Here is a 20,724-nt window from a genome sequence, read left to right on the forward strand (position 1 = left end):
CCTCAAAATAATTCTGCTTTTATATCTGCTATACTTTAAACCTTAGTTCACCACTGTACTCACGTATTTTTGTAGTTCTGTGCGAAGTAGGTAGAAAGGCACCATCTTTAAATATACATCACGTGTATGAAAGCTGTCTTCCTGTTTAGAAAAAAAAAAACCCACAGGTACAAGTACAGTTTAAAGGGGGTTACATGTGCTAGACGAAGACATGCAGAGTTGTTTGCTTATTATTTGTTTATTTTCATCTATGGCAGTGGCTCAAGGTAGGAAATTTCTTTAAATTCTTGTCTAAAAGTATATGTCTTTATTTGACTATAAAATATAGATGTTCTGTTAGAAAAAAAAGTCTTTTTATATGCTTAAAATAAGAAAATGGCAGGTCACAGCAAAATGTGTTAAATGGAGATAATTTGACGATAATGACAATGAATCATTGGCTGTCCTTAATAAATAAATACATTAAGGTTTTTATGATACAATTTACTTCAGTATCATGGGCTCACCTGGTAAAGATAGTTTTTATTAAAAAATCTTAACCAAAAGTATATGCTTGATTAGCATATATTATCTCACACTGAAACTAAAATGATTGAAGTAAGAAAGATGGCTGTTCTTTTAAACATTTATTCTTGTCAGGCATGGAGTGTTCAAAAGTTCAGCAGCATTGTCAAAGAACAGATGTCAATATGCCTCGGTAAGTTTTTAAAATGCATAAATATAAAAAGAGGTACATACACAGATGAACCATAACATTAAAACCACCTCCTTGTTTCTACACTCAGTGTCCATTTTATCAGCTCCACTTACCATATAGAAGCACTTTGTAGTTCTACAATTACTGACTGTATCTGTTTCTCTGCATGCTTTGTTAGCCCCCTTTCATGCTGTTCTTCAATGGTCAGGAAACTCCCAGGACCACTACAGAGCAGGTATTATTTGGGTGGTGGATCATTCTTAGCAGTGCAGTGACACTGACGTGCAAGCACAACACACACTAACACACCACCACCATGTCAGTGTCACTGCAGTGCTGAGAATGATCCACCACCTAAACAAAACCTGCTCTGTGGTGGTCCTGTGGGGGTCCTGACCATTTAAGAAAAGCATGAGAGGGGGATAACAAAGCATGTAGAGAAACAGATGGACTACAGTCAGTAATTATGGAACCACAATGTGCTTCTATATGGTAAGTGGAGCTGATAAAATGGACAGTGAGCGTAGAAACAAGGAGGTGGTTTTAATGTTAAGGCCGATCAGTGTATTTAGTTATGGACCTGATTTTGTGTTAATACCTAATACTCATTTATCTTATGTTACCAATTCACAGCGTGTCTGTGCAGTTTATATACAACAATACACACCTATTTACTTACCCAGGGAAGGCCAGAGGATCCAGATAACCTAAAATCTTATCTTATCTTTACACCAAAGACATAGTCTGTCGAAACAGTGGCACAGCAGGCTGTGTTGGTGCCTTTCAGTTTCAGGGTGCTTTAATACCTGCATTTAATACTTGCCTCCTGTTACTTTCCGTATAGAAATTGGCATGTTCTCTACATGTGTAGACAGTGTCTACATGGGGTTCCTCCTGATATTCCAGGTTTCCTCACACCAGCAAATTACTAACTCTTATAATGTATATAAATAAACATTAGAAACATAAACAGTATGTAGTTCATGGTGTATAACGTAATGGTAAACATTTTTTACAGGTGTCTTGAAAGCAACATGAGAAACTGTACAAGAAAAGGTCGTTACATAAGCCCAGACTTGTACTTGCGAATCGTTAATTCTTCTGATGTGGTAAGAATATATGAATTGCCTTTAAATAGATTTATTAACCATTTTTGATAACATTTTTAAAAGCAGGAAATTTTCTTTAATTTTTTAGATTAAAATGATCAGGACTCTAATTGGGCCACTTAGGAACATCAGTTTGGGTCACGTCACACCATTATGCTGTAGCTGATACCACTGCTTTGCTGATAGTTTTCTTTTCAGTTTGTGCTTTCTGGCAGTAAGAATCAGGTTTTTCATCAAAATATTTTTGTCCTGTGCTGTGCAATATTTCATCATTGGTCCTCACCAGGGTGCTACCTAGCTGATCAGCTTTGTCAGGTGTGCACCTCACATACTGATTAGAAGTTTAGTCTCATTAAAGCACAACACTTTGAGTCTTTATTGAATAGTCTTTAAAGAGACATCTTACAAATTCCTTGTAAACTGAGTTTGTTTTTGCAATTAAAAGGCTTTTTTTTCACTTCTGCAACTTAAACCGACCGCATGTTTGGTGTCACATGAGCTATTCTTTTTTTTTTTGTCAACTAGTCTGCCGGAAAGCTACGTGACATAATGTTGTGGTTAGGTTTATTTGAACTTTGTCATATGTTAAATTTGTCAAATTGGTAGACTAGTGGGTAGACCTTTAGATAATCATCTGAAAGGTTGTGCATTCTACTTACAAAAATATTCGACTGATTTAAATTATTACGAAAGATTCTACTGCCTTTTTAAATGAGTATAAACATCCCACTATTTTTTCAGTATTATAAAACATACCACCCTATTTGTTTTCACATATTTAACATACTGCTTTTTCATTACTATTAACTATTAAACATACTGCTTTTTCATTACTATTAACTATTAAACATACTGCTTTTTCATTGCTAATAACTATCAGATCTTTCTGTATTAAACTGATTTCATTTTAAACACAATCCTAATCCTTATAAAACACTCTTCTGTAATATTACAGAAAAACATAAAACTTCTCTCCTATTACTTTTTACTACTATTAAAACCTGATTTTTATATAGTAAAATTAAATTTTTTCACTATAACAATATTCCAACAGATTCTTTAGTATTATTAAGGATCCTGCCACTTTTTACTACAATAAAAAACTTCTCACTACTTTTTCACTATAATAAAAGACCCCACTTATTTTTCCAGTATTACAAAGCATGCTACTGCTTTTTATGGTCATAGAAGAGGCTACTGCATTGTCATTAATGTAACAGATCCCTAACCTGGTTTATAAAATATGCCTAAACAAAAGATGCTAAAATGTCTCAATTGCTTTTGCAGGCCAGAGTGGACACCTCTTATGGACACGTAATCCATATTCCTTCAGAAGCCTTAGTGAAAAGCAGTGGGGTGCAGTCGGAAAGTATTGGTAATGAGGTGCCCCTGACCATATCTGTGCTAGATAACAGCTTTTTCCAGGTTGGTTCCCCATCTCTTGTTAATAACACATTTATTGTAGTGTTCACTACTGTTTGGCTACTGTATTTCAAAATCCTAAAGAAGAATTGCACTACATCAAAACAAAATAGTAGAAATAACATACCGGTTTCACAGTTAATACTGGCCCACATTTTATATGCTGTATTGGAATCTGAAAGTGGACGCCATGTCTGCAAAAATGTTTAGTCACTATACAATACTCAGTTTCAACATTTTTATACATAATGTGTAAAGTTATTAGACACACACAGACCTGGACTTACAGGGGTTGGACAAAATAACTGAAACACCTGGTTTTAGACCACAATAATTTATTAGTATGGTGTAGGGCCTCCTTTTGCGGCCAATACAGCGTCAATTCGTCTTGGAAATGACATATACAAGTCCTGCACAGTGGTCAGAGGGATTTTAAGCCATTCTTCTTGCAGGATAGTGGCCAGGTCACTACGTGATGCTGGTGGAGGAAAACGTTTCCTGACTCGCTTCTCCAAAACACCCCAAAGTGGCTCAATAATATTTAGATCTGGTGACTGTGCAGGCCATGGGAGATGTTCAACTTCACTTTCATGTTCATCAAACCAATCTTTCACCAGTCTTGCTGTGTGTATTGGTGCATTGTCATCCTGATACATGGCACCGCCATTGGATGCACATGGTCCTCCAGAATGGTTCGGTAGTCCTTGGCAGTGACGCGCCCATCTAGCACAAGTATTGGGCCAAGGGAATGCCATGATATGGCAGCCCAAACCATCACTGATCCACCCCCATGCTTCACTCTGGGCATGCAACAGTCTGGGTGGTACGCTTCTTTGGGGCTTCTCCACACCGTAACTCTCCCGGATGTGGGGAAAACAGTAAAGGTGGACTCATCAGAGAACAATACATGTTTCACATTGTCCACAGCCCAAGATTTGCGCTCCTTGCACCATTGAAACCGACGTTTGGCATCGGCACGAGTGACCAAACGTTTGGCTATAGCAGCCCGGCCGTGTATATTGACCCTGTGGAGCTCCCGACGGACAGTTCTGGTGGAAACAGGAGAGTTGAGGTGCACATTTAATTCTGCCGTGATTTGGGCAGCCGTGGTTTTATGTTTTTTGGATACAATCCGGGTTAGCACCCGAACATCCCTTTCAGACAGCTTCCTCTTGCGTCCACAGTTAATCCTGTTGGATGTGGTTTGTCCTTCTTGGTGGTATGCTGACATTACCCTGGATACCGTGGCTCTTGATACATCACAAAGACTTGCTGTCTTGGTCACAGATGCGCCAGCAAGACGTGCACCAAAAATTTGTCCTCTTTTGAACTCTGGTATGTCATCCATAATGTTGTGTGCATTGCAATATTTTGAGCAAAACTGTGCTCTTACCCTGCTAATTGAACCTTCACACTCTGCTCTTACTGGTGCAATATGCAATTAATGAAGATTGGCCACCAGACTGGTCCAATTTAGCCATGAAACCTCCCACACTAAAATGACAGGTGTTTCAGTTATTTTGTCCAACCCCTGTATATTAGACTATTAGACTAATGTTCTTAGCATTTAATACCAGGTTTAAATCAGCCAAAGCCGTGTTGTTGGGAATGGTTGAGAGGTCCTTTTTGTTGAGGTTATGTCACCCATTTCTGGCAACCCTGATCATACGGTCTCTCAATGGATTTGAACATATTGCAGCAGCCAAAGTTTTGATTGATAATTAATTTCATGCTAGGATTGTGTAACATCTACTATTCTTCCTGCTGTTGTATAGGCACGTTCTGTTCATGGAATTGTTCAAGACAAGGTTCTGGGTGTGTGGCTGGGTGTACAAGATGTCCACAATCTTTCCGATTCAGTTCAAATCCTGTTTGTAAAGACTAATAAGGTAGGCAGAAAACCAAAGGTAGGAAGTTTAATGATGTCAGCAATACAGTTTATAAAGTAAGCATAGATTACTGTAAACTTACTGGAGTGATTATGGTAAAATTGTGTGTGTGGGGGGGGGATTTAGTTAAGGATTTTGTTTATAGGGCCATGTGACACCTATACAAGCTCTTCAAGACAAATGACATCAACTTGCGAAAATTATAACACCCATAAGATAAAAATTGCTTTTGTCAATGTTGATGTCAAGCTGGCAAAAATTTAGCTTACATTATAAATGTCTTATCAGTTGACTTTGTAGCCCAGGGTCACTTAATTTGGCAAAATGTGTCGGAATTTACTTTATTTTGAATAGATCTGAGGTCTGGACTTTTGGAAAGACATTCTGAAAGCTTAAGTTTGGCCTGATTTTGCCATTCCTTGACCGGTTCACATGTGTTTTCCATCAGAGTTTCAACCTGCTTGTTATGCTTGTTGTTTGGTTTAAATGCCTAGCCTTTTCTTCCCCAAACATACTTCTGGTCATTGTGACTAAGTAACAGCTACATTAACATAATATGTTCATTTTATCTAAACACAAAACTGTTTGAAAGACTCTTTGTCTATGTGATCATTAACAAGATTTAATTAGGCATTCAGGTGCAGATTTTAGAGCATGAACCTATTTTTGTATGCCAACCTCTAAGAGCTGGCTATGTAAAGCTTACTTGATAGTAGATAGTGAGACTTGAGTTTCAGCATCTTCTAATAAATGGAAAACCTGTTCTGTTTGTTCTTGATTATAAAGGTGACCTTTGGGTTTTTTTTTCCTGACCTTGGAAAATAGACCACTATGAGTAATCTGATAATGGAAACATTCAGGGATATGAAATTTACACATTTAAGCTACTTCAATCATTGTCCACAATACAAACTAGATCGGCTACATTTGAAATGAAATAGAAAGGAATGAATCAGTTTTGCAATCTTATTTTTTAAATGTATTGCCTTCTGAACATCTTTAGTAATTACAAGGCCATGAGATCCTGGTGGGAATGGAATGTGGGTGCCAGGTAGCCCTAGGAATAGCAATGCTTGGTAAAGTTTAACAAAAAAAACATTCATGTGTTGCAGACTGGGCGAGCGAGATGTGTCTTCTGGAAGCTCCCTAATGATAATGCCAAAGATTCCCAAGGTTTTTTTTTTTTCAACATTAACATTCAACATTCCTTGTCGTAACAGTAGGTTGTGTTTGGTGGTTCAGTGGAATTTTAGGTGGTTTTAATGTCAATCTTTTTTTATGATCATCAGGTAAGTGGAGCAGTGAGGGATGTAGCACTTCCAAGAACGACACACATTTCGTCTGCAGTTGCAATCACCTTAGTTTCTTTGCAGTGCTTATTGTGAGTAAATACTTACATTTAGCATAATACAATGTATATTTTTGTATGTAGCCCAATTACATGTATTACATGTCTTATTTTTTCTTTACAATACATAATTTTGCAAATACTTTGTTTCTATATTAACTACATGTAAATACTTGATGCATTACAATAAAATTTTGTTATGCTTTCCAAAACATGAAAAATGTCAGTTAGTGCAATAAGGAAATTTCACTTTTAAAAGGTTACACAGTCATACAAAACATTTAAAATTATGATAGGGCACCTATCGTATCAAAAGTGGTATGATATGATATGATATGATATGATGATTAAAATGTGAAATATTATGATCATTATTATTATTATTTACTTATTAGGATTTTAATATTATAATTTACACACTTTGGTTACATTTATGACTGGAGAGGTAGTTACTGAAAACACAAGATTCATCAGTTAGTCTTTAATGTCAAACCTCACTCGCATATCTTTGGATTGTGGGAGGAAACCGGATCTCCTGGAGGAAACCCACACAGACAAAGGAAAACAAACTGCACACAGAAACCGCCTGGTGACCCGAACCCAGGACCTTCTTGATGTGAGGCGACAGTGCTACCCACTGAGCCACTGTGCCACTGTGCCACCCCTTAATATTATTATTACTGTTGTTGTTAATAATATAACATTATCATTAGTAGCAGTAGAAGTAGTACATTTTGCTTTTTCTTGATAATTATACTATATAAAATGTCCAAATCTAATATCAGAACAATAAATCCATTAATACAAAAACAACATTTATTTAAATAACAATTGTTGTAATTGCTATTTTTAAACAGAAGTTATTTCTAAATTATTCTGCTTCTGCTTTTTTGCTTGTTGTTACAATGGTAATTTATGACAGAGTCCTGGAAGTGTACAAGACTATGCTGATGTTCAGCGCCTGGAATATATCACATACATCGGGTCTTCCTTGTCTGTGCTGTTCACTGCCATCACAATTCTGATGTTTTTATGCCAGAGGTAAGAGATCAAAAAAACTACTTTGAATTCTGCAAGCAAATGTAGTTTTCAGTTCTGATTGTTAATGAGTTGAAAACAAAGACCTGTTATAGCCTCAGATCTCCTTGATCAGGGGTTGGGGTGGCCACAGTGACGAGAGAGAGATAAGTTCCAACTGGACACGACTGGATTGGGTGAAAAAGGGTAAAAGCTAATAAACAGTCGATTTTAAGATACTTTTTGAAATAAATTAGGTATCTTAAATAAAGTTTGCAAATAGCCATTTCCTATTTAGCATGACTGTGTTTTGTGTGGGGTGGCTCAGTGGGTAGCACTGTCGCCTCACAGCAAGAAGGTCCTGGGTTCGATCGAGAGTCCTGTTTTAAATCATGCTGAACACATCTGGAATAAACTACAACATTGTTTGCAATTAACGTCTAAACATCTTTAAGAACAGGACTTGTGTTATACTGTCCAACCTCTTGTCATATGGACAAAATTTAATCAAGCACATGGCAAACCATGCACTGCAAGATTTTGTGTTTAATTCCAACTTACTGTTTAAATTAGATTATGTTTCTATACCATGTCATCTGTACCTGACACTGATCAGAACAGACTGTATTCCTGAACTGACTCAGTACAAGTACACAGTACAAGTTTTTCTATTGACCATTGATTAATTTTGGATTTATTCCCACTAATGCAGGCAGAACAAGGTAAACTGTTTACACACCATACATTAAACATATTATACATATGACTAAATTACTATTTCCATAGTCAAGTCAAATGTTATTGTCTCAAAGCCACTTTACAGAATCCATGACTGACAGACCAAAAAACCCTGGTAAGCAAACCGATGGCAACAGTTGCAAGAAAAAACTCTCTTAATATTAAAGAAAGAAACCTTGAGAGGAACTATAAGTATAAGCCCTGACCTTAATCTGAACACCACTAGGGTTGAATTATGCAATGCTTGATTGTCTTAGTTCCTGATCTCACGAAAGCTCTTCTGACTAATTTCCACAGATACAAGTATATATTTTTAAAGGTTTTGAAATAGAATGTCTAACAATCTGATGGTCAACATACATAATGTCCACATACTTTTGGCAATTTAGTGTATTAGACAGTCTGTGTACAGCATATTTGTGGCTAATCCGGCCTATGTTTTGTTTTTACAGAAAAAAGAAGACTGATCACTCTGTTGTCATTCATGTACAGCTGTCTGGTTCGCTGTTCCTTCTGCATCTGTTCTTCCTGGCTAGTGCCTTTTGGTCTGAAGCAGAAAAAGTATTGTGCCAGGTTCTTGGGCTCATACTACACTGGGCCCTGTTAACCACTTTCACATGGACTGCCATTGAAGGATTCCACTTGTACCTACTACTAGTACGAGTCTTTAACATCTACATCAGAAGATACCTTCTTAAACTGAGTCTGGTGGGCTGGGGTGAGTTCAAAATCAAAGCCAATCATGACATTTCAAAGTTAGATTAAATTAAATACAGTGGATTTATTAAGGAACAAGTTACCAAACTGTTCTCTCTTTCTATAGGTGCACCTATAATTACAGTGATGATCTGTGGAATGGTTGGTGAATATGGCAAATATACCCTCACAGACAGTGCCAACAAAACAACAAATCTGTAAGACATGCACTCTCTAATCACTTTGTGTTTTATCTGCTGATTTTGGCAAAGAAAAATCTGATTATGGGAAACATCAGAGTCTACATGAGTCAGTTAGCAGATTTTCAGTATGGGTGACATGACCACCTCTGGTGAAGCGGTTTATTATCTGGTAGTGAGGTATACAGACAGTATAGACCTAACTAGTAAAAACCTAACAGCTACTTGTTCAGAATTTTCTTACAGTTACAAGGGACAGTATAATTGGGATGCCATCATTTGTTATTAGGCTTTGTCCATCCAAGTTTATTGTGGGATTTATTTTACTGTGGAAAGTAATACATAATGTCATTCGGCTTAACAATCTGAGTCTTATATAAATTTAAATACTGGACAAAGCCAACCTAGATAAACAAAAATACTTACTTTTTATTTATGAAACTTACTGGCTTTATGTAGAAAAATAATCACAGCATAAGTTACTTAATCAACCAAATAACTAACTTTAACTGACAGTTAAAACTGACAGGGCAAATGTTGGCCAAACTCCACTAATAACCAAGGGGAGTGTAAAGACTTGGCATTTGCTAAAAAACCCTTGGACTTGTTCTGTGGACTTATGAGTAAAAGTTGGAACATTTTGAGAGACATATGTCTTGTTTCATCTAGAAAAAAACTAATAGTATTCCACAATAAAAGCATCAACAGTCAGACAGTGAATTCTTTGCTGCTTCAGGTCTGGGTGACAATATAACTGAGAGGATCATGAATTCTGATTTTTTAACCAAAAAATCTCGAAAGAGAATGTCCAGTCATCAGTCTATGATTTGAAGCTCAAACACAATTGGCTTATGCAACAAAACAACAATCCAAATCACAAGAACATGACTATCTTTGAATGCTGTGGTCCATAAATAGGCAATGAAAGCTTGAAAGCCATCCAATGTGGCTGATTCAAAACAATTATGTAAAGAAAAATCTTTCCACAGAGCTTCCTCAGGTTCTTTCCACAGCAATGTGAAAGACTAATTTCTATAGTTATCTGATGTGGTGTAAGTTTAGGAGACCATGATAATGCAAAACAGAGGAACATGTAAGTTTCTCATGGAACAATGTATTTAGATGGGGCCTGGTGCAAGTGCTGGTTGAAATCAGATAAAGCAGCTGACATGCAATGAATCATTAAAATACTATATTAAAATCCAAGTGGCTTATTTTCTCCAGTTTTAAAAACCAGACTATGCTCTTTAGTAAATAACTGAAACAATTCGACTACAAATTTCTTATTATAATATAGTGTGCATGTAAATAGACTTCTAGACATCTCAACCTTGTGGCTCATATCATCACTAAAATAATGTTTTACTTTTTTCTGTCTGTGCAGCTGCTGGATTAACACGACAACTGTGAAATACGTGTCAGTGAATGGTTTTTTGGCGCTGGTTCTACTCTTTAATGCAGCGATACTGATTGTAATGATGGTGAAGATGTGGCAGCTGAGATTGCGGGGTGTCCAGAGAGGCTTCAAAATGAGAAGAATGTGGAAAGACTGGGTTACTGTGCTGGGGCTCAGCAGTGTTTTGGGGCTTTCATGGAGTCTGGCATTTTGCACACATGGACCACTGAGTCTACCAGCAATTTACCTTTTCACTATCCTGAACAGCTTGCAAGGTAAGTGTTCTGTGTGCTATTACTGTGTTGATTTGTTTTCACTTCAAAACTCTTCCAGGTATGTGTAGTAGTATTTCAGTGAGAAATATGTTTTTTTTCTGTTTAATCTACCAGGTGTCTTTATGTTCCTGTGGTTCCTATCAATCACCTGTAAGTCAATTCATGAAGAACAGAAATCATCTAAAAACATATCCATGAGTAATCTCAGCTCATGATCCAGGCACACAGCACTGTACCACCATGGATTAAACTGAATTGCATAAACTGGGGACTTTTTACAGAACAATCTATACAATAAAAAAATTGTATCAATAAAAATTATATCATTGTAAAAAATAATCAGATTATTTTAGATGGCTAACAAACAAATAGCTGCTTTTATTTTTAAAACATTGGGCATTAAAAAAATCATGGATTATGGATTATTGTTAAAGACAAATTTCAGATAGGTGACAAAACATGACACTTTGAGTTTTCTTTGTAAGTGACCACTTTTCTATGTGCTTTCTAAATGCTCTAAACATATGGCCACAAAATAGGTTGGTGGTTATAGTCGATCATATTCACTCCCATTAACTGACACAAAGTAAAACAACACCACTAGTAAAGTAACTTCAACACCACCAAATGTCTTTATGTATATTTTAGTCACCATATTGTAAACCCAATAAACTACTTACATTTAAAGAACTCTAACTTAAAAAAAAACCCAAAAATTTAGGTAAGTGTTACTATCATTTAGTCACAGAAAAGTAAATTGAGGAAGTAGATAAAATCGCAGTACTGACACTGATTATTAGCAGTTGGCGTACCACCATAAAGGGTGACAGTAAAACACAAGGGCACTTTCAAATGGCATATTTATGAATGTAAATAGATTCTTTTTTTTTTATAAAAGTAAAGATGTAGCGATCTGCTCATACCAAGTCAAGAACTGGTGTACTTTTTTTTTCTCATGACCATATACAGTAAAAGCAATCATATAAAGCACTGAATAATATAATGACAATTTATAGTATGTGTCCTATTATTTGCTTTTGCTAATGTTTTGTTAATAGTGCTAATTTTAATAATTAATAAACGATTGTACCTAATGATATGCTATTGCTGTGGTATTGCACTGGTGTAGAACATACTAGAATTTTACTGGTATTGACTACCCTAATGTGAATATTGAGATACGTTTATTTCTTGTTCATGTTTTTTAATGGTTTTTTTATTTTGTGTAAAACTTTAATGGTTTTACTGTAGGCTAACTCTCACTAAAAGTTAGCAATGAATGTATTATAAAATGCAAGTGTGCCTAAAAAGCTGCACACATTAATTTTAGAGGTCATATCGCCCCCTTGTGGAAAACCTTTGACAGTACGTGAGTAAAACCATTATAAAGCCTAGCTCAAAAATTACCTTTTTATACAAACGCAAATTCAACTTATTATTTAATACAATTTGTAAAATATTACGTTTGTTATTATAGATTAGATTATTTGGGCATTAGTTTAGATCTCTATACCACGATAACCTAGCAATCTAGTTGTAGGCTATTAAAGTTGTGCATATAACAGCTAACATTTACGTATTTTAAACGTGGCAGATGTTGGTCATAACATAGTTCTGTGTGTTCTTCATATGAACTTGTAAAGAAAAGTTGGAAGGTCAACATAACTAACAAATTACTTCCTAGCTACCATCATTTCTGTTTACAAAGTGCTGCTTTAATTTGTTTCTACCTGTCTGGAGAATACTGGAGATTTTGTTTTGATTTAAACAAGATTATGATATAAAATTTGTCGCTTAGTAAGAACATGTTCGACTGATTTTTGCACTTTTATATTATTATGAATTTAGGCTATACATTAACATCCGGCTATACTTCACTAGAGATTTACATTTTAGTCATTTAGCAGACGCTTTTGTATATATAAAAAAGCGACTTACAGTTACTTACAGTAAACAGTCTAAGTAGTTGTGGGTTAAGGGCCCAACAGTAGCAATCTAGCAGTAGTGAAGATTAAACCAGCGACCGTTTGATTACTAGTCCAGTACCATAACCGCTAGGATACAACTGCCCCATATTCACTGTCATGTATTCTCTTTTTTAATTACAGGCGCTTTTAACCCGTTAAATATTACCAAATTAAAAACTACGACACACATGCACACATTAATCGTTACATAAAACATCACAAACACTAATGCTTAAGCCTTTTAGCTTTCACTTACAGGTGATTATGTACACGAGGTTGGCTCGATGCATCCTGAGTATCCAGGTAGCCACGCCTACTCTCATTAAGCCTGCATTCCAGTACCGCTGCCCAGAGTTTATAAGTGATGGTACAGGTATGGCAAGAATGGGGATTAAAGGTGGGTAGTAAAACGGTACATACTATTAAGTTACAATAATTATATTAAAAAAACCCATTATTGTTAGTTTATTTATTTATTAGGACTTTAACGTCATGTTTTACACAATTTGGTTACATTCATGACAAAAATGGTAGTTACTCAAACTTATCAGTTCACAAGTTTCTCCAGTTAACCTGACTGCATGTCTTTGGACTGTGGGAGGAAACCAGAGCACCCGGAAGACACCCACAGAGACATGGGGAGAACATGCAAACTCTACACAGAAAGGACCCAGACCACCCCACCAGAGGATAGAACCCAGAACCCACACCTTCTTGCTGTGAGGCAACAGTGCTACCCCTACTGTGCCACCCTTACTGTTAGTTTTAATTACTTGCTTTTAAGACAAAATGTAAGGTCAATACCTTCCTAACTTCTAAAAGTCAGTTGCAGGTCTCGAAATGAATAACAATAATGCTTTTACAATGAAGTGTTAAAAACACATTCAAACATTGCAAAAAGTTTTAGATGGCTACTATAAATTTTGCAAAACCATGTTACAGTAAACAAAAAAGTAAAACAAACAGGCAACATCAGTTAAATAAGAAATATATTAAGAGCAGAATGTGCAGGTTGTTTAATGCAGCACATCTGGGGCTGGGGGTGTGGTTTGATCAAACTGCAAACCAAAAAAACTAAATAAAATCTTCAAGTCAATATGAAATATTTTTGTATAGATTATTTAGTGTATAGGTTGTTATTTGGGTCACATTATGATGTCAGGAATCAGCACTGTCCAGACTTAATTTTTCACAAAACAAATGGATGCTTACAACAGTTAACACAATTTTCATACAAAGTTTTATTAAAATGAAGTAAAAATACAAATATAAAAACCAGTTGTATAAAAAGTGCACAAAACCTCTTTACAGCATCAATTGTATAAACATGTTTAAATAAATAGTATAAATTACAAATTCATGATTAGTTAAATCTCTTATAAGGCACACTAACAGACACTGGAAATGTACCATGTAAATATTTTCCCTGAATCTTACTGACATCATGTAATACTAGCTTTTAATTCTGAGTAGAAGTTATGGCAGTTATCATGATGCTAAGCTTTTAGACATGGACAAAATTTAAAAGCATGCTTTATAATATTAGCAGATTTCAGCACACTTGATAAAATTGAGATTTTCTTTCGCAGCATAAACCCGATGTGTAGTGAAACAATAACTGGTGTTTATACAAAGCACACCAGCAAATGCTTTTTCATTACTTGCTTAAAATTAATGTTACCCAAGGGTTTAGTCCTTTAAAGACAAACTATGTATGTTCGCATCAAAGAATACCTTTATATGAAAAATAATACATGAGACAAAAAAAGAAAAAAAAACAATCACTTGTTTTTAATGCAAAAAAAAAAAAGTTTTGCTGCGTTCATACGCTGACTATTTACCCAGCTGTGAACATCAAATCTTGCCATCCTTTATTCTAAATCATATTACTCTACCAATACAACCGGACAGTCAGTGATTGGTAGTACAGTATTACTGATTTTAAAATTCATACCATTTAATTAACACAACGAGCAATGTTTGAAACAAAACGCCAGATTTCATTTTATAACAACTCAATATACACAAAAGAAACTAGGAGGCTTTTGGTGCACTGACATTATTTACAAGTACTACAAAAACACAATTTCATATTTTACATTGTCAAAAATATATATAAAAATAAAACAAAAACTGGGTAACATTTTAACCGTTAACTAAATTATGATTCTATGAGTGTTTACTAATGCCCACATTTTTCTTTCTTTTTCTGTTTTCTAAAAAAAATGATAATAAACATTCACAGAAGGATATCTGTACAAAATGAAAAAAGTAATGAAAACAGCATTCATACAGTGAACTGGGAATGATACGAGTCTGCCACTGGAGACAAAGCGAATGAGCCTTGAGGAGACGCTCAAGAGATGCAACATATCACCAAGTCTCCTTTAAGTCCTGTGTAAGTGGTGAGGGCAGTGAGCTTGTGTTTGGAGAATCTGATGTGGAGGCAGTCAACACTGGTGCCTTTTTGGTACTGCAGCAGGGCTTGAACAGCCTAGGATCAATAATAACCTCACCGAAACGTCCTTTGTAGATAATCCCACAGCACACTTTCTGCCTGCAAATACAGACAAACAGCATTAGTGTCTTTACATGCACATTAATGATCCAATTACCAGCCGTCTAGAGTTATCAGTTTAGTTTAATTTAGTAGTATGACATAATTGCAAGTTTACTCTGAGCACAGTGTTCAATTATAAGCACAAACCTTTCAGTCTGATTAATATATTAGATTTAATCCAAACAAAAGGGATAATATATGCAAAAAATAAACTAAATTTTAAACTCAGTTTCCCATTACTACTCTCTATAACAATTATGCAGCCAGTTAATGCAGTGTTGCTCCAGCAGTTTTTACTGTTTGTCTTCTCATGTGAATTACTGTAAATATTACCTTTTCCAATAGGAGAGGTCAAGAAATGAGTAGCCAGGTGGGGATGGACGCCTCTGCTTAGTCTCAACATCTGAGCAGTCATCTGACTGGTTACTGTGACTAGGAGACTGAGAGGGAGACATACTCGATGTAGTGCTGTGAGCATCAGAATCTACAGAACAAAAAAAAAACCCACAAACAATTATGAAAGACATTAAACATAAATACATGCATAATACTACTTAGCAGAAGCTGTGATCAGTTTGTAATAATCACAATTAAAGCAACCAGAATTAAAAGCAACTTACTTTGCCGTTTGAATTTATGCAGCTTCTTTAGCTTGCTTTTTCTCTTCCCATCAATGTTTTTGATTTTTTTGGGTTTTGTCAACTTAAATCCTGGTCCTGCTCTTGCATCCACCACCTTACAAAATCAAAATAAAAGTAAAATATAAAGTCATGCATTTACACTTTTACAAAAAGCTTTTTATAACAAAACTGAATACTTACATGACTCCAGTTTTTCTTTGATCCATGTGGTAGCTTTTTCCATCGCTTTACAAGCAGTACACAGGCATTGCAGATATCTCCAACTCTGTCCTCAGATAAACTAACAGGACAAGAATGAGAGAAACCAAGAGAACTTTGTTAAAAAGTAGTTTTACAATTAGATGTTAAAACAGTAGGCAGTAAATGTGTCCGAAAAGCCCTTTAATGTTTTTGTTTTGAGATCATGGCACACTTCTACACCAGAGGTATGTTACTAAGCATGGACCTTCCTTTTGCCTTGGCTTCTATTTGTTGCAGCCAGTTGTGACTAAGCCAGTAAACATTGTGAATTACTGTTGCAAACAAGACAGATGGTCACTATTCAAGTCACTGACTGCCTATGTTTAACACAAGCAATTGGACTACTAAACTAGTTCTATAGACAACTGTAATATGAATTTGGTTAAATGTTTATCCACTTCATTACCATTTTCTCTCCAGTATCAGTATCTACTCTGCAAGATGTTAAGCAAATAAATGTGATATGCTTGGAATAGTTTGTCCTGTGTTCACAAGAAAAAGTTTCATCTTTACCCAAAGCAGAGGTGGAAAGTTTCCTCGTATCTGCTGCTGTCTGTAAACCGGGAACTGGAAGACTTGGTCTTGCATATGCAGCATCCTTCATGGCTGCGATAAATCTTGGATTTGTGAAATCCAAACATTTTTTGTTGAACCTGTATGTGAATTGAAACAAAGGGAATTAGTTTAAAGCGCTTTGCTGTTAAGCCATTTTTACCTGTATGAGTACTTAGGTTGCACCTGAGGATTCTATGCATCAATACATCTATGCATTGAAAAGTTATGTTATAGTTTAACAATTTGACATAATTAGCAACTCCATCTTTTGTAAATCTTGCGCTATAAATGCAAACAATCACAGCACACTTTTTGGCTGCAGATATATAGGAACACAAAATGAATGCATTTACATGCACAGCAGCACTTAAAGCTCAGTAACTACAAGGAAGTCAGAACTGTAAATGGAAAACGGGTTTGTCCACATTGTGGAATATCATTATGGTATATAAATAAGATGTCATTTTAATCAGTAACATTTCAAATGTTATTTTTAAATGTCAGTAAATTGTAAAGATTAACGGGTTTGTCCACATTGTGGAATATCATTATGGTATATAAATAAGATGTCATTTTAATCAGTAACATTTCAAATGTTATTTTTAAATATCAGTAAATTGTAAAGATTAAGTTAAATTCTCGGTCGCTGTTGCTAAAAGCAGGTGCTTAAGAAAAAAAACTACTTAAAAAGCTGCTGTTAAATTGCCATTAATGGATTCATCATTGTCCGAGCGAGGAACATTTGTCCAAGTGCATCACATGCATCAGCAGCAATGACCTACTTTTGATTTCACAAAAATATTGCCCTTCTAGTGATTTTTTTTATGTCAAAGAAATCTCTACAACCTTTAGGGCACAAGGAGGAGACGTGAAACATTTAAATGCACTTTAAAGCAAAATTATAACAAAGCAGTTCAGAGAGCAATGTATAACTTGAAAAAAAAAAAAGAGAAATAAACAAAACACAATAAACTATGCTCATTTATAGAATTGTCAATATTTAGGACATCTATAAATTACTATAAGGTAAACCAAGCACGGGAAATAAACAAATGTGGCCTCATCAGCTGTAAAAATAGTGAAATATTTTAATATTAGATTATATCTAATCTGAGCTATGACTAGTTTTACTCTAAGATAAATCTAATACAGCTTGGGAATGGGGGGGAATGCCATATATGCACGTTATTTCGAATTGTTTACATCTGACTGGGTCATTTGATTTTTCCCAGATTTTTGTTAAAAAAAAAAAAAAAAAAAATTAAAAATTAAAAAAAATTTTTTAAAAAAAATCACATTTTGGTAAACCTTTGCATAATTCTAAAGTGTAATGGAGAAAGCAGGCAATATGAAACCCTGAGGTAGTTTGGATATTGTACAGAATTCATGCGGCTGCTTGTATCCACACATTGTTTTGGTTACACAGGATAAAGGCGCGCATTGTTAATGACTAGATCTTCAGCCATATTGGTTACAATCATCAAGTTCTGGTATCTAATAAGTCATTAACCATTGATGTTTAGGCTGGAATAATTTACAGTTTTATTGGTAAAAGTTTAACGTGTGAGCGAAGCAATGAATTCATATTACTGTGCTATACTGTGTTTCACTGTTCATAGACACAACACGAGCGGTCAAACTTGTATTGTCATTTAAGTGGTGAAAAAAAAAAGCACACTGACTTGTGTAATTATACATATAATTACTACAAACTTTACAGAAAAAAAAAAGACACGAAATCCTGTGATTTTAGGTTCTGTATAGAAGTCAAAGAAACGTAGGTTTAAAACAAACATAACTAGATACAGTGTGGACAGTTACATTTGAAAACCGTTTTAACTGATGTGCTGTATTTCTTTATCCATGCATGAGCTGTGTTAGTTACTTTCTGAATGGTTAGTAGCTATTCAAGGTTAAGGCGCGCTTTGTGCGTGATGTACATATATTACTAGAGAACATTCACTGATATTTTATACTAGTTACAAACACTTCATCTTAGTTTGGAGTAACGTTTGCTATAAAGTTACCAAACACCGAGATTCAGAGCAGTGAACGTCGCGTAATAGTAATGTAATAAGAGCGAACACGTCTAGTGTTTGTTGAAGTGCTAGACAACGGGCTGGAAGGTCCTCTTTGTTAAACATACATACAAACATTTCTCACAAAACCCATATTAACAACATTTGCGCATTTATTTGTTCACTTAACAGACTGACTCGTTTTGTTACACGTCTAAACGACCGTCTGTATCTCATTTACTCCAACTTGAACCCACGGAGAGCGCCAAATCTTCCCTCAGCTTTTGTTAGCATGCAGCCATGCCGCGCTTACACTCACGCGCTACCATTGTTAATGTAAATAATCTCAGTGTACACGCACAGCCAACACCACTACACACAAACCCCTAAAACTCACACAACCCTAAACATTACATTATATGTCAATGCAATTTAAACCCAATTTACATTCAACTTTGCACAGAGAATGAAACCTCTTACCGTCAGAAACTTTGAATTCCGTCCTTTCTGTTTCTACGCAATGCGCATGTCTACTACACTCCACACACATGAACGGAGAAGAAGCATTAGCGTACACATACTACAGGAACTCCATATAAGGAGAGGCAGTGCATCGGTTTGAATCCAACTCCAACCAATCAACGAGGTCTAAATTGCTCTATTTAAGAATGTTGACTTCTGGGATATGTAGGAAAAAGTACGCTAAAGTGCCTTGTAATGGAGTAACGAAAGGACTCACATTCCCAGACGACATTGCTTCAACGTAACCCGCGTCGTGTTTATTTTGGACGGTAGGCCAAAAGAGCGCGAAATCAGTTATTTCTCTCTCCCCGCCCCCATTTGTATTTAAACAAACCGACGCCAGCCTTTTTGGTCAGGCTCAAAGTTCTGTTGCAGATTTTAAAGATCCAGTTTTATTTGCTTAAAATATAAAGTTTATAGTTAGGATTTAGTGACAGTGTTTTAATTTACATTTGCAGTATTCAGCAGACATTTTCATCCAAAGTAACTTGCGTAATATGACTAAACACAATTTGGGCCCAACAGTGAAAATTTGGTGGTGGGACTTGAACCAACAACCTTCTGATTACTAGTCCAGCACCTCTACTGTCTACTACTATCTTAGTTCTCTGAATTGATATCCCGGTGAGGTCCATTAAGTACCTAAAGACGCTGGATGCAAGACAGGAATGGGTGCCTATCCGTTTGTGAACACAGATTGAACACTGACTTACATACACATGTAAGGAATTTTTAGTAGCAAGTCCACCTGCTGGCATGTTTGGGAGTTGAGAGAAAGCCGGAGTACTCGGTTCTTGTGTGCCATGCTACAATCAGTAAACATTTTTTTGACATTATATTTGGTATTATACTTCATGGAGTAATCTGGGAGATGTATTAATACCTAGATATGTTTTAAATGAGTTGAGTTGTAAATGTATTACTGGAGATTAAATGAATAACACTAAAAAGTACATTTTGGACATCAAACATTTCTTGATTGAACAATTACATGTGAAAAATTATATAAATGTGATATTTCCCTAAACATTTCTACACCAACTACACCAAAATGAACGTTGATGCCGTTTTCCACCATATTCGTCTCAGAATCCACTGCCTACTGGTGTTAAAAGTGACTAGCGAATTTACATAGGAAAATAGTTTGAGCGCTGAAGACCGTTAGCTGGACAACCTAAACATCAGTGTGCTTACTTATTAAATGTCACCTCAAGCCTAGAAAAAGTAAGGGCATTTCTGTATGTTGTTGACTGTGCATAGTTTGCAGCCTCATTCTGTGTCTATAGACATGGTTTAAAAGTGCCAATAATAGGTATGGGATGTCCTAAATGCTCATAGTCAGGTTTGAGCCAGTCCACACCAATCTGAGACAAACTGAAACTGAAAACCAACAACCCTGAAACCTTATACTTTAATGATGACTCATAATGCCAG

At 35.7% G+C, this 20,724-nt stretch overlaps 2 protein-coding genes across 2 annotated transcripts; one reads left to right on the top strand and one right to left on the bottom strand.

Moving 5' to 3' along the window:
- Positions 1-1,731: 1,731 nt before the first annotated feature.
- adgrg3 (adhesion G protein-coupled receptor G3) lies at positions 1,732-11,713 on the top strand. The gene is made up of 10 exons (XM_063013023.1): positions 1,732-1,806; positions 3,094-3,231; positions 5,004-5,117; positions 6,230-6,290; positions 6,407-6,498; positions 7,388-7,506; positions 8,673-8,938; positions 9,044-9,134; positions 10,501-10,787; positions 10,902-11,713. Exons 1-10 carry the CDS (start codon positions 1,732-1,734, stop codon positions 11,000-11,002), a joined length of 1,344 nt encoding a protein of 447 aa, XP_062869093.1. The 3' UTR covers positions 11,003-11,713.
- Positions 11,714-14,520: 2,807 nt separating this feature from the next.
- Positions 14,521-19,305, bottom strand: sinhcafl (SIN3-HDAC complex associated factor, like). The gene is made up of 6 exons (XM_063013037.1): positions 19,249-19,305; positions 16,709-16,848; positions 16,136-16,235; positions 15,935-16,049; positions 15,648-15,798; positions 14,521-15,311 (listed from the first exon to the last, which is right to left on the bottom strand). Exons 2-6 carry the CDS (start codon positions 16,834-16,836, stop codon positions 15,128-15,130), a joined length of 678 nt encoding a protein of 225 aa, XP_062869107.1. The 5' UTR covers positions 16,837-16,848; positions 19,249-19,305; the 3' UTR covers positions 14,521-15,127.
- Between the last annotated feature and the right edge of the window lie 1,419 nt (positions 19,306-20,724).

Source organism: Trichomycterus rosablanca, chromosome 17 (genome assembly GCF_030014385.1).
Source record: "Trichomycterus rosablanca isolate fTriRos1 chromosome 17, fTriRos1.hap1, whole genome shotgun sequence".
Classification (NCBI taxonomy): domain Eukaryota; kingdom Metazoa; phylum Chordata; class Actinopteri; order Siluriformes; family Trichomycteridae; genus Trichomycterus; species Trichomycterus rosablanca.